The 15,000-nt window shown below is 38.9% G+C and overlaps 1 protein-coding gene across 2 annotated transcripts in view; it reads left to right on the forward strand.

The window, feature by feature from the left end:
• Positions 1 to 15,000, forward strand: part of LOC138032206 (uncharacterized) — a 124,286-nt gene that overhangs the window by 47,011 nt on the left and 62,275 nt on the right. The window contains exons 12-21 of one of the 2 annotated variants that reach the window (XM_068879825.1): positions 1,314 to 1,444; positions 3,579 to 3,732; positions 5,796 to 5,906; positions 7,279 to 7,457; positions 7,623 to 7,745; positions 8,942 to 9,012; positions 9,541 to 9,581; positions 11,134 to 11,230; positions 11,314 to 11,413; positions 12,134 to 13,939. In XM_068879825.1, coding sequence (XP_068735926.1) covers positions 1,314 to 1,444; positions 3,579 to 3,732; positions 5,796 to 5,906; positions 7,279 to 7,457; positions 7,623 to 7,745; positions 8,942 to 9,012; positions 9,541 to 9,581; positions 11,134 to 11,230; positions 11,314 to 11,413; positions 12,134 to 12,139 — 1,013 coding nt within the window. In that variant the 3' untranslated portion in view covers positions 12,140 to 13,939. Of the gene's footprint in view, positions 1 to 1,313; positions 1,445 to 3,578; positions 3,733 to 5,795; positions 5,907 to 7,278; positions 7,458 to 7,622; positions 7,746 to 8,941; positions 9,013 to 9,540; positions 9,582 to 11,133; positions 11,231 to 11,313; positions 11,414 to 12,133; positions 13,940 to 15,000 lie in introns of those variants that run through there. The other variant, XM_068879824.1, reaches the window with a different exon arrangement.

Consider the following 15,000-nt stretch of genomic DNA (forward strand, 5'->3'; position numbering starts at 1 on the left):
CACGAAGAGCGCATTGTCAGACTTTTCTTTCTCGTTTTTCTCAGTTCGTTTCATATATTCTTCAATCAACAACGCTTTGATATTCTTTTAGTCGAGATCATCGGCATTTCTGGCATTCGAACTTGTCAACAAGTTATCGTACGACTCGGGTAAATTTCCCAGCACGACCGTGGCGAATTTTTTTTTCGTAGAAATTTTCTCATTCATTTCCCATAACTGCTCAGCAAGGGAAGTCATATGGGTTAAATGTTGCATCAAATTTGCGCCTTCTTTCATACTTGCTGCGTAAAACGTACGGTTTATGCGGACAATCTGTGTGAATGAGGCAAACTCAAATTGCTTCTGCAAGATTTTCTATGCTTTGAGAGAGGGTTGGCAACCGAAGAAATGTGAACTTGCAATTTTTTCTCCACATTCAGAGCAATCAGCGAATAAGCTTTGTCAGATCGTAATCGAAAAGCATTTCTTACAGTTGCAGTTGCAGAATCTCCTGGGGGTATTTCTTTACCTTCCAGTGTAGACTGCACTCCATTAAAACGAGCTTTTTGTTGAACTTCCATGTCTGGTAATTCTTTCCGTTCAACTTCTCGATCTTTACAATTTCTGACATTGTCGTCATGTTCCAAGGTAAAAAACACTTCAAATCCCTACAGTAATAACTACACGTCCTGGGCCGATAACCTGTTAAGAAAGAGAGCTATCCATACAGCCAGGCAGGGCCGTTTAATGAGAAAGCGCGGGAGCCCATTACTAGGAGCCTCCATATGCAGTAGATCTTTCAGTCAACCTTTGCGCGTATCTTTCTATTTTTAGAACGAACCCTTGAGCAGGAGACTCGCATTTACATAAATTTACATCAATTTGCACGATTTAAATACAGTTTTACTGCTTTATTTGTCTTCGTTCGACAATGACTTTATACTGATTAATTTCCGAACAACGAAATATCTGGATTTACAAATTCAGGGAATCCTTTTATTTCAGTTTTCTATCTTTAAATTCCTATCCTCACACTCCTGTTAAGTTCCTAGATAGTTCCTTTTTATGTATTTATTTTCAGCCGCGACAAATAATCAATCTCTTCACAGTTTCTCGTTGTATAACGATACACTCAGGCTGCTCCAGTTTTGTATTCACGAATTTCTACACTCTGAACTTCAAAAATTGAACAAGCCTTCGAACATGAAAAATCTCATCTCATCTCTTACTTCTTCTCGCTATTTATAATAAATTATGTTAATGTATGCATAATTCAATTTTAACGCTCACCACAGAAATCGAACAACTAACCGCTGTATTTTTTCTATCTACAGATAAATTTCTTCTGAAATTGATGGTGACTATCGTGTTGCCATTTGGTTTAGCTATTCTCTTCATCACGATTGTCTGTATTAAGTTTGGACCACCTTGTAAATCTAATGTTGAGGACAAGTCTCAGATTGAGGTTAGCAAGGAATTAAGAGGTCTCCAACTTGATATATCAATTATTTATAGTAACTAGTGTAATTCTAATAATTATAATTATCATTATTAATTTTAATTAATTATAATAATGATTATTATAATTCGAATAATATATTTTGTGAATATATGATGAACATCTGGAATTGGAGATGGGCTTGGAGTTTCAGCTAGTCATCAAATAATCATTCTGTTTTTAATATTTCATGTACGTCTCGCAGCATAAACAATCCTTCTTCCAAAAAAAACCACCTAAAATGAGAGTATCTTGAAATTTGATAAAACGCAAAAGATGGACTGGTTCTGAAACTCTGGAGACTACAAAAGCGAGAACAGTGACATCGCACTTCATGTTAACTTGACCGTGACGATGCGCAATATTTTGTCCTCAGTTCACAACTGAGTTTTGAAGAATTTAATCGCAACTTTTAAAATGCCCCTGTGACCAAAAAATCAATTGTTTTCTTTCTTTGGATTTCAAAACTGTGTTAACTAAATTCTAAGCGCCCAAAGGTTTAAGCCTTGATTTCAAAAAGACTCCTGTTTATTTTAACTGGGATTTTCCTATATAATGGTTCGCTATTATTAACTTCAGTACTTGAGAGAGCTGGTGCGAGGATAAAATGACGTCAAAGCCTCACTTGTTTAAGAATGCAATGCCTGTGTACGCCGCAGAATTAATATGCCACGCCGGGAGTTTTGGGCTTTCATACTTTTAAACTCGCGTGTTGCATCTATAATAAGATGCATTTACACGTTCAAATTTTAAGCAAGTGAGCCTTTGACGTCACTTTTCCATCTGAGGTCTAATCGGTCAGTTTTGAACGTGAGTAATGGCGGACCATGAAATCCAAAAGTTACACTCAAAGTAAACGGCCTTAATCGTTGGATTAAACCAAAGCTCAAAATTTTGCAAGTCAGGTGTTAAGCAAACACACTTTCAAAATCTAAAAAAAAAGGAATTGATTTATTTTTATCACAGGGGCATTTTAATGAGCTGTGTTTTAGAAAAAGGGTGTGGTTTGTGCATAGTCAGGGCCGAAAAATTAAACAAAACGTAGAACAAAGAAACTTGTCAAATTTCGAAACCATCTCCATATGTTAACTATGAAAGGAATTAACAAATCTCCAATTCCAAGAACAGTGCTTGAAATGTTAAACATATCAGTAGTGAATATATAATGACAGTCTGGAATTCAGAAAAATGTAAGTCCAGATGTGGTTGAAGTTTTAGTTGGTTATTAACATTCTGTTTTTAATAATTGACGTATTCCAAGAAAAAAAAATGGCACATGAGAGTATCCTGAAATTTGGTGAAACCTCGGAAATGATGCATTATTACTCATGTAGCGGATTATGAAGTGTCCGCCATTACGTAAGCGATTTTGTAGTGATTGTGAAGTCGATTGTGGAGCTGGTTATGTATCGATTATATGGTCTATCAGATAGCCGAGTATGTAGCCGATTGGAGGCGATATATGGCCGATTTTGTTGGCGAGGGTATAGCCGTTATATATTCAGCGATTACAGCTACTTCGTTAAAGCCGGTAGTTTTGCCGATCGCTAATTTGCTTTGACCAAGAGAGAATGAGGGGACAGAGAGGGAGGCTCAAGGCGTTGGCCGGGATATGTTATGTCCACGAAAGTTATTTTTAGACGAGCGGAAGTCTTTGTTCTAGCGGAAGTCTGTCTTCTGAGACGTCCGCATGCCGTCTTGCCTCGCTCTCAGGTTCTTAGTGAAAAGAGAAAATGATGGCGCACGTGGAAGGCTGATGAATATATATTTTCTTTCAAACATCGGACCGAGGTTGGCCTGCATGCGGACGTCTCGGAAAACTTCCGCTCGTCTAAAAATAACTTTCGTGGACATGACATATCCCAAGGGCTGGACCGGGAGCCTCCTTCTCTGTCCCCTCATTTTCTCTTGCTTTGACTCAGTCGATCGTGTAATAGCTGTACTGCTGCATAATAATCGCTATACAATCAGGGCGTGGATACTGAAAGTCAGGCATAGAAATAACGACACAATTTTTGCAATTAGGGTAGATTTAGAAATACATGTCCAAGCACATTAATTGTTTGTTGTAAAACACCCACATACTTTTCTTACCTTTTAGATAGAGTTGCCCTTGAAAGGAGGCTGGCGCGAGTTTCCAAGATCGCATCTTCAAATCCAAGTGAAGTTAGGACAGGGCGCTTTTGGAGAAGTTTATAAAGGAGAGCTGAAGAATGAAAATGAAGTGATAGCTTGTGCAGTAAAGAAGCTTAAAGGTAGAGCTTGGTCTCTTTGGAGCTCAAATCACCTGACCTTATCTCCATACTAACGTTTTTAACTTGGGCTAAAGCTTAGAAACTGGCCAAGAGCAGGAGCCCAGGGGCGGATCCCCCCCCCCCCCCCCCCCCGCTCCCCCACGCACACACACACACACACACACACACACACACCGTGTCTAGTACAACTGGTATTCTGGAAAGAAAAAAAAACCTCACCAGTCAGCTACCCCAGCCCATCTCTCAGTTGTGCACCACCTCCTCCTAAGAAAAATCCCGGATCTGCGCATGCAGCCCATGAGTAACTTTTGACGTGGAAATTGACGATGACTATCACCGATCAATCTGATGGGTGATCATCTGGGAGCTTACATATAGAAAGCTTAGAAATAAGTATCACAACTACCTTAATTTTGTTCTTTCCAAATCACTCAACACGCCGACAGCAGACGGCTACTAAAAACATACATTGCCACGCAATCCAGGGCAAAACGAATAACATAAATAATATATAGATTTAGCCAAGCCTAAAAGCAAAATTCTTGTCACTGTTAGTTAGGCAAGCGGAGTAAAAAAACTTCTTGTTCGCTCGCATTTTAAGGCCAAACAAACCAGCAACACATCGATTATTTCTGTCAAAAAAGAGTACAGATGATTGTGATTTAAATGCAGGTAAGAATAAAACTTCGATTTTCATTCCTGGACGAAGGAAGACACGACTCAACCACGTTTTAGAAATATGCATCCACTTCAAATCACTCATTCATGGAAATACCAAACGGTTTAGTGTCCAAGAATAGAATTTGTGGAGTAAGTTATTCCAAAAACTTTAATCTATTTTTGGTGTTCCGTTTTGTCGTTCTCGTTCTATTTCTCTCTTCTTTCGTTTCTGTTCTTCTGTCATAGGCCGTCCAGGCATCTTGCAACCTTAGACATACCAAAAACAGCTCAGCTTTAAGTTTATATCCCTCCAATGCTTGACTTTAATAACTACAGCTATATTATGTTAAACCTGGATTGAAACCAGCGAAAAATGCAAGAAAAATATATTTTCCAAACCGTACGTGAACACGAAAAGCATCGACTGTCAAGAGCTTTGCTGACGTAGCATGGCTGTGTAGCCGCGGCGAGCCACAGAAAGAGCGCGCAAAATTAAGCCTTGTTCAGGTGTGTGTGAGTGTCTGACCTGCGTTGAGCCTACGATCCAATCAACAACCAGTCCCGGGTCAGCGGTCAACTTCAAAAAAACAGCTGACCTCGATAAGGTCTAACTTGAGCCCGCGATATGGTCATGTGATACTGGTCAGCGGATATCTTGTTTTGATAGGTGTCAATTGACCATAACATTGATGTCCAATATCAAAGATGTATGCTGTAAACTAGCTATAGTGTAAACTGGAGTATTGCCTCCTCGATGAGCTCTAAACTTGAGCCCGTGATATGGTTACGTGATACTGGTCACTTTGGCAAGCTGGCGTGTTTCAATGAAATACATCAAAATGTAAATGATCTCGTTTTCAGAGATAAAGTGGAATAAATAAAGTACGATCTGTCACGTCACGAGCTATAGTACGTCTGTGATTTCTAATTTTAGCGTGATTCTTATTCGCTGGCTTTTGACAGTCGACTCTGAAATGGCCTCTTTCCTTTTCCGTTCGCTTGCTGAGAATATGCTTGTTTTCTTTTAAAACTCTTGCGATTCAAGAAAAATTAATTGCCTAACTGGTGAATTAGACGGTAGATTTCGCTGGAAAAACCAGGCGATATCAAACTCATCCCTTCGTGATTCATGCGATCAGTCGGTTTTGCGGATGAAATTAACTGTGAAATTCACTAAGTAGGCAGCGAAGAAAATGACATAAGTAAGTAATATCCAGGAAAACCAAGAGTCGGACACTTCCAAATCCTTTTATTTTCACTAATCCCACAGCCAGTAAGAATAAACAAGCCGGGAGCTCCGCTTTTAGGCTTGGCTAAATCTATATATTATTAAGTTACACCCATCTTTATGGAGTGCCATGTTCTGGTTTTGCGCTAACAACCTCCTTTTATTTGAATGACAGAGGGTGCCACAGAGCTAGAAAGGCGAGACCTCATAAACGAACTAAACATTATGGTGACAGTTGGTGAACATCCTAATATTGTCAGTCTTTTGGGGGCATGTACGGCAGGAGGTAAGAAGTTGTTCGTAGAGCGATCTTTAGTTTACTGCACAAACTAGATGCTAGGCTGGCAAACACTGACACAAATCTTTCTATTTTGTTGCGGATTAGTGGTGCCAAATCAATGCTTTAATAAGACTGACAATTTAATAAGACAAGGACCATTAAAGGAAACCTCCAGTCCTTCTTAAGATAATCTATAAAATGCAGAACCATTTTTTGTAATTGTTTCAAAGAAGTGTACAGAAAAAAATGACTTTAAGAATCACTTATTCACAGGCGCCAGCATCTTAAATATCTGTTACATGTTACGCTCTGTTTCAGAGCGAGTATTGATGCGCAACCTTTAAAACAAAAATCGCGATTCGGAAATGGATTATCGGTTTTGCTCTTAATTGTGACTGGCTAATAATGTGGCACGTGATTTTCAAGTTAATAAGTTTTCTTAATTACAGGGGCCACTTTTCTACAATAATTACAGTAATGAACAAGAGGGAATGCGTCCTTTTAATGCTAAAAAGCACTTATTCACAACGGCCGTAATTCAGTTTTATATTAGGGTCCTTTACATTCTAGGACGAGGACGAGAACGAGTACGAGTTTTGACTGTTTGTTTTTTAGCGAAAATACTAAGAAGATTTATAACCCGTACGATTAATCTTACTCTTTGTTAGCAGTATAGGTTGCTAAGTTATTCTTATTGCTGTTACCTGGGCCTTTTTGCTGATCAAAAAATGCCAAAACTGCTACCGTCTTCTTGACTTGTTTTGACACGAGGACATTTTTGCAGAACCTCGTACTAAAATTTCCACACACGTTTTTCCCGCCAAAATGATGCTGGTTTGCGCTCGCTCACTGTTGTTCTATGAGAAAATTTAGTACTCGTAGTCGTTCTCGTCCCAGAATCTAAAGCTCTCTATTATTTAGCTCTCGGAAGGACTCTCGGGACGGGTTCAGAGAACAATGGACAAAACAACGATACAAAAGAAATAATGGACCATGATGTAAAACCAGAAGCCCATGAGTAGGAGCGAACAACTACCCTGTATTCCCGTCACGGCGTTTTTCAAAGAACGATTTATTTTTAGAATTTTCCGCGAATGAGGCTCCCGTGAGAGCCCGATGCACAAGAAACTAACTTGACGTCATTGCGTCACCAGGCCGGAATGGCCTTTCTTTCTGATGGAAAAGGTTTTCTAAAAATAGATCGGTTTGTAAAAATGCCGTGAGAAGTTGTCCAGTCCTAGTCATGGGCTTCGGTAAAACAGAATAGTGATGAATGATAACGTTAAACATATCATTGACAATCTCAGACTAATCGCTTAGCCGTCCGTTTGTCTTAAAAGTTGCTAATTATTGACTTTGTTGTTTTCATTCCAAATAGAGCCGATACTGGTAGTTGTGCGCCTTGCAGAGAACGGTTGCTTGTTGGATCGTTTGAAGGAAAATCGCGCAAATCCATACGTCAATGTTGGAGATAAAAAAGCGACTTTTACCGAAACCGAGAAAGTCAAGATTGCACGAGGCGTGGCCAGTGGAATGTTGCACCTTTCAAGCAAAGTGGTAAATGTCTATCAATTATTATGACGTCAAAAGTTCAGTCTACCTTTACTTACAAACGGTATTGTTCTTTACACCAATATGGCTGCTGTGGCCTCAGGTGAAACCATCTATTTATACGTATCAAATGTCTTCTATTGACTTTTCTTTGCCCTTGTTGATTTGCAGTGTGTTCATCGGGACCTCGCTGCACGAAATGTACTTCTTGACAAGAATAATGTTGCCATGGTATCTGATTTTGGCATGTCACGTGATATTTACGAGAGTGGTGCATACGAGCATATGTCGGGGGTATGAGAATGACAACTTGAATTAAATTTAAACTTGAGTGCCTCGATTGCTTTTGCATCACCAACCTCGTTCCCAGGGTCTCTTTGTAGATGAGGAGAGAGACCCTGGTTGGGCTGGTCACGTGGTTCTCCTCGGCAAACATTTTCCCACTGGGGTAGAGTCATATTTTGACCCGCAACTGGGCGAAACTGTAATCACTCACAAGGCATTTTCTCAATAAACAATCATTACTTTAAAGTGTAAGTTTCAAAAAGGTCAAAACAGTTGATGTTATATTTCCACAGGAGATTTTGTTACTAGCTAAAGTTGCTTTTACAGAACATTCAACATCATAAAAAATACACCACACACTACGTTTCCTTAATAAAATGTCTCTTATTTTACCGGCGTTAAAAATATGCATCACACAATTTGTGTTATAAATTAAACGCTAAAGCCAGGTGTGCAGTTGCAAAAACTATAACAGCGACAATTTACCGGTACACGAAGTTGTTTGAAATATAAAAAAGTAAAAACTGTTTGCTTGCTGTATAAGCTTGCGACTTAGGGATCACTTTGTTTAACATTCAAAAGAAAACTGAAAGTCAAAGAACAAAATAAAATACCTGCACATTTAGGTTGAAGTCACGTGACATATGGCATGTACACCCACTGATCGATCGCAAGGCATGTTTGTTTTCCGTGGATAAACGTTCCGCTTCTTTTCTTTCATGACAAAACTTTCTTTTCTTTAAGCGTGCGTAGTATCCTTCGTTATCGCTCAATTCCAATGATCAATTGAGTTTGTTCAAGTCTTAGACTTTGAATCCGGACTTTCTCAAGGCATACAAATTTTCGAACGACTTGAGTATATTTTCTGTTGTGTCCGATCGATTTAAAAACAACTTTTTACCTGTCACGTCGAATTCCATGCGTAGTACATTCAATACCTTGCCGTGAAACGTTTTGTGGATGGTCGTCTGGCCCCAAAATCAAATGGGTTGTGATTCTGTTCCTCGCAATGATGACAAGGCTTACACTGCCATCCCCACCCAAACAATACACATTTAAAAAAACTCCCAGATTTTGGAAAACACGTGACCATCCCCAACCAGGGTCTCTTCCCAACTTTAATAGAGACCCTGGGAACGAGGTTGTCGCACCACCAGCTCGTCGATGTATATTTAGTCGACAAGCATATCTTTTAACTTCCATAGGGTATGTTGCCAGTCCGCTGGATGGCGTTGGAATCTATAGAGGATTTTACTTACAATGTCAAGACTGATGTGTGAGTTTCATAGCGGTGTGAAAGAAAAATTTGTATCCACTCATTCATATCACTGTTCACATCTGTACCTGCCGTATTAGTTTGTGTAGCCATCGAGTTTTTTTTGTTGGGGTGGAAAAAGGGAACATCCCTGTTATCCCAAAATAATTAATTTCTTTCATTCATTGAGTCCATCGCTGAACAAATTGACCTGCTCCCGAATCAGTGACCGGGGCTTCATAGCCCAGTTGGTAGAGCTTTGCATCGCCATCGCAGAGGACATGATTTCGAATGCCGTTGAAGCCAACCTGAACTTTTCAGGTGTCTGTAACAGACAATTGCTTAAATTGTCAAGATAAGTGCGAAGATCGCTTCTTCATTTCAACAGCCAAATTGTTAAGAAAATTTTACTTTACATTGTGTATCTTAGCCAGGATTCAGGTGGCTTAACCTCCTTTTTAGATGCTACGTTGAAAAAAGAAAACTAAAGCGGTGCTTTCACTTTGACAAATACTTGTTGACGTGCGGTTTAAATTTATTTTCTGTTAGGTGGGCGTTTGGTGTGGTGTTGTGGGAAATTGCATCTGGAGGTAATTCTTTTATGTTTTTCATTTCCAGGCAGAAACGTTTGGGAACATTTAGTTCCTTGAAAAGTTGTTTTTTCTCAACCGAGGGAGCCAGCACTGCGTAAAATCCCAAGCGTTCAGTGTCTTCAGTTGGAGGCATTGTGGCCCAGTGGTTAAGGAGTTCGCCCTGAGATTCGGGAATCCCGGGCTCAAGACAAGTTCTGACCACTGGTTTAATTTGTTCCTGGTTGTCCTTTGTTCAACCTCTCAGCTGCACTTGTAAAAAGCCCACTGGTTTTCCTCCGGTCCGTTAGGATTCTTAATTGTTGAAAGTTCTGTTCTGTTGTGATTGTGTTTCATTGGCCCTGAAAAGCCCCAATGGGGAGTGATCAATTAAGTATGCATTGTATTGTATTGTATTGTATTGTATTGTATTGTATTGTAGTATGTTGCGCGTCTGTTGCTTCGCCTCGTCAGGTACGAGCCACCCGGGGATTTGCTATGGCCCTATTTGGTCACGTTTTTTTGCTTTGGTGGTTTTTCACGACTGTAAAACGAGTATTTTTCACACTTAACGTTGCTTTTGGATGTAACGCGTCGATTGGAGTTAACTATATAGTCTCAGAGAATATTCTCAGCGTTTCCGGAGTGTTTTTGGAACCACAGGGTAAATTACACGCCAAATTCCCTCAAAATAGGGAAAGGAAGTCCAAGAGATTTGCTTGGTATGAGAGCATGAATATTATCATGTTCTATCTTATGTCGTTTTTGAGAAGTCCCTTGATATTTGTAGATAGTAGGAAAGAAATGAGCTAAAACCAAACTAGTTTCTTAGATTTTTGGTGAAACGAAAATTTCAGCCAGACGTATGTTGTTTGCTGTAGGATAAATAGACTACTTCGACGATTCGGCAGCCATTTTGATTTCTATTGTTTAAAAAGATATTATGGGATGCTCAAGGAGCAAATTAATTGTATTTTCCCCCTGAACATCCCATAATGGTTATGACTAGAGTGGATACTCCAAAATAAAGTGAGAGAGTTAGTTTTGTCGGTACATAAAGTACCAATCGTTCTTACTAAAGTTAATGTCTCAAGAACAATTTATGAAAGCTAACCATTTCGAGTCAGCGCTTAACGCTAATCACTGAGATCAGTACCTTACCCAGCAGTTATTCTTTGCCTAACAGAGTGTGGTTTATCTGCCGAAGCGGGTTAACACTAAGGTTTTCAGATATTAACTCGTAACGTTCCCAAATGTTACATCTGTATATGTATCACGAAGCGTCTCACCTTATTTCGAGTATCGATTGCTTCCAGTCATAACCATCCCATAAATAATGGTTAATAGCTATTGGAACAATATAATTCAAAGTGGCCGCCGTATCGTCGAGGTAGTCTATTTCTCAAATGCCTTCTACCAGCAGCCTTTCCCACCCCACCCAACAAAATATTGTTCCACAAGAAGTGCAAATAACCCAACCCTGCGTCACCAGTGCATGATTTTGGAGTAGTGGTAGTTTTCAGTACTTATTGTTGTTGCTATTTCTATTTTGTTTTTTTATTCTTTCTTTGAGGAAAATTGCCTTATTCGGCTTTGAAAGGCCTCGAGATTTTGGACTTCTTAAAATCCGGACAAAGGCTGAAGCAACCAGAAGGGTGCTCAGATGACACGTAAATATACCAGTTACTTTTGTGATTGTGGAACAGAAGCTCCCTCAAAGTCTAATGCTAACTTGACATTTCTTTTTTTTAAGCTATCAGATAATGCTGTCTTGTTGGAAGCAAGATCCCTTACAACGTCCTTCGTTTGGCGAGCTTGTAAAGATATTTGACCAGAAGTTGCAAACAAATAGCGTAAGTGATTAAAGTTAATTTTTACCATACTCGAACATTTCTAGTTCGGTTTTACTCTTGACACACAAGGCGCAGAAACTGGTTTCGTGGTGACGCGATGCTGAAATCATACAAATAGAGGCTACACATAGTCTACACTTTGTTCGACATCAATTAAGCTGGCATTTGCTCCAAACCTCAACGGCCTCAGATGCTTGTGTGAACTAAGTAAAATATCGCCGCCTTAGATAATGAGAGTAGAAAGTTAAGTCTCCAAATTGTGCCATTCTCTAGCAGTTTATCGTTAAAAAAACAGAAACGTCTTCGTCGTCAAAACCAGTGAAATTTGTTGATTTCTCGTTGTTTTGTGGATTACGGCAAAAAAATGCACTCAAATGCTTGCTGCACGAGCAGAACGATTATTTCTCCTTCCTTAACCAATGATATTCTTGCTTTGTGGCGTTATCGCTGCGGTAGCCGTCGTCGTTGCTAAAAGAACGTCCCTACTAGTCACAGCTATTCAAGATGGCGGGGCCCAGGAAATCTGAAAACCAAAACATGTCAAAGGAGCGTCTTTAAAGGTTATTTCTTTCAGATTACAATCGCTTTCATTGGAAAAATGTTCGAACAAGTTTTATTGTAAACATTATGTACCGTGGTTTAAAGTTATTTTTCTGGTTTTAATGGTGGTTTCCTTTAAATTAAATGTAAGGGTTCAATAATTTCTTTCTTCTCGTTTAGGTATAAAGAGTTGGAACAAAGCAGTGCCTAGATTGCGACGGACGGCTTGAGTACACTAAAGTATATTCTGACAGACTATCAGGAAAGGCCGTGCGACACAATTATGTCTGTGAATGAATTTCGAGTTGAGCTGTTGACAAAACTTCTCAGAGATTCTGCCTGCCTTTATGTTACGTCTGTTCAGTCTTTGGCGTTTTTGAACGCTTCTTTTCTTTCTTTGAGCTCCTGATTCAGAATTCTATCGCGGTTGTGTATCATCTTTCCACCATCTCAATCTTTCACAATTCAGTTTGTTCCCTGCGGCGTTAGACGAACAAGTGGCGAAGCCGCCAGTCCCAGGCTACTGCCATCAATCGCGCATGTCAGTAAAGTCTTACAAGATAAACGATGGACCGAGTAGATTCATCGTGTCTTTAAATTTTGACAACAAATGAACAAAAACTAAGATCTTAAGTGACAGTTATATTTCGGTATAAGCTAACAGAACAGGCAGAGTTCCCCGCTGGATTTTAATCCATTGTTAAGTGATGGCAATTGCCTGTTTACATGAGTATACCTTTTGTAACTATTTAAGCTCCTAATTTTTGTATGCATTTTAAGTCTAATGATGGTATAGTTTATACCGAAATATAACTGTCAGTTAAGATCTTGGTTTTTGTTCATTTGATGTCAAAATTTAAAGACACGATGAATCTACTCGGTCTATCGTTTATCTTATATGTCCTGAAATTATCATCAGCTTCTTGCTTTCAGTAAAGTCTCCTGGGTTGAATTCCAAAATGTCAGGGCATAACTATGGTCAGGGTTAAACAAACGGCATTCATGTAAAGCAGTTTTTATGTTTTAGTTTGTTTTATTGTTTTTGAAATATTAGATTGCATTTAGTTCTTACGTTAAATTAATGGTCACAAGATGACCCGCGTCAAGGAAGTTACTTTTCTCGGAGTTATTTTGGATGAAAACCTTTCATGGAAATCACATATCTCACATATTGCTGGCAAAATTTCTAAATCTGTTGGTATTATTGGTAGATCAAGTCCTTGTCTCACTAAGCTTGCCTTGAAAACGTTGTATTATTCGTTATTTTTCCCTTATTTTCAATATTGTATTATAGTTTGGGGTTCAACATACCCTACTAACCTTAATCGTCTTATTTTGCTACAAAAGCGTATTGTTAATGAGAAGCCCTTTGATGCGCATACTGATCCATTATTTACAGATTTAAAATTCCTTAAGTTTGTAGATATTTATTCTTTGCACCTAGGTAAACTTATGTATTCTTATAATAATAACTTACTTCCTCCCTCTTTTAGCAATTTTTTTTACGTACGAATCAGGTTCATAACTATCATACTCGTGGTTCTAGCCGATTCTATATCCCGTTTTGCCGTACTAATATAAGGAAATTTTCCATCATTTACCAAGGCCCAGTCTTCTTCAATACGTTATGCTCTGACATTCGAAATGCTAATGATTATATTCTTTTCAGTCTAAGATTGAAACGTATCTCTTGTCATGTTATAAATCAGATTCTGATGTCTTCCCCTTCTTGTTCTTGTTACTAGTGTAAAATAAGGAAAATATCGTGTTATGTGTAATGGTAATTTAATTAAGCAGTCTCTTTAGTCCATCAATCCATGTAAGCTCTTTCTGATTTGTATTCTTTTATGTAACGAGGGGGCCCAGGTCCTATTAGCCCCATGGTTTCTTCTGGGCTCCCTAAGAATTGAATTGCCATGTGATAATTTCTTTTTTTATACTAAACTTGGTAATGTATTGTGGCTAAATAAACTGAACTGAACTGAACTGAACGTTTTGTAACTGATGAATTTACCTTTTAACATACAAACATACATATAAGATGACACCGATGCAAGGAGAGTAGCCCGTCATATCTGTTACGGAAATACGAGTTAGACCTAGGGGAGGAGAAAAACAAAATTTAATTTATCCTTGTGATTTTTGTGTGTAACATTGGCAATAATGAGACGAAATAGAATTTGCAGATCGGGGTATAAATAGATCTTAGGTGCTCCTACTCAAGCAGAAACGATTTCCCCATATTTTTAGCCGTTTCAGCGACAAAGGAAGTTCCTTATACTGTCATGTCTTGTTCGAATTGTGAATCGAACAATCGGCTTACCCCCAATCGTGTGAAGAAAATAGTACTCGTTTACTGATTAAGCCTAAGCGCTCGTTTCAGTGATTAGGCTTAAACTCTCTTTTACCATTTTAGCTTTCATTTTACGGTTCGGTTAACTACACTTTTCACGAGTTCGTGTGAAGAAAATAGTACTCGATTACTGATCACAATTGATTGGTACTTGAATAAATTTCATACTTCAACTTAAATTTATTAGTCTCTGCGTACCGCACTGCCGGCTACGCAGAACTTTGTTCGAGTGGCAGGGTATTCGGCAAGATTTCCGCACAGGTCCCTACTTCATTATGCATACACTCCTTTGTTTCAAGAAAACAATAGCGATAACAATAGTCTATATGGATTTTAAAAAAGTCTCTCGGACTTCTGTCTGAAATACGTAATATCGAACAGTTTTTCCTGCAATTTCGGCACTTTTCCTGCAATTTTACCCATTTTTCAGTTTTAGAATAAGCGCAAGAAGTGGAGTTTCAAGCAATCGTTGTAATAGGGTTCAGATTCGCAAACATAACAAACAAACCAAATAAAAGTAATATACTAGTGATACTTCCAAGTAAATAGCTTTGGTAGAGATCCATGGATGTTTCCGCACGAGGCATACTTCGTTTCACTCCCTGTCATGTCTTTTCAATGCCCTGCTGTGGGCTCGTTTGTCTGGTTCGACGAAGTTTAGGCGATGGTTAACTGCGGTGAGATGATGTTAGCC

The sequence above is a fragment of the Montipora capricornis genome, chromosome 14, assembly GCF_036669925.1.
Source record: "Montipora capricornis isolate CH-2021 chromosome 14, ASM3666992v2, whole genome shotgun sequence".
NCBI lineage: Eukaryota > Metazoa > Cnidaria > Anthozoa > Scleractinia > Acroporidae > Montipora > Montipora capricornis.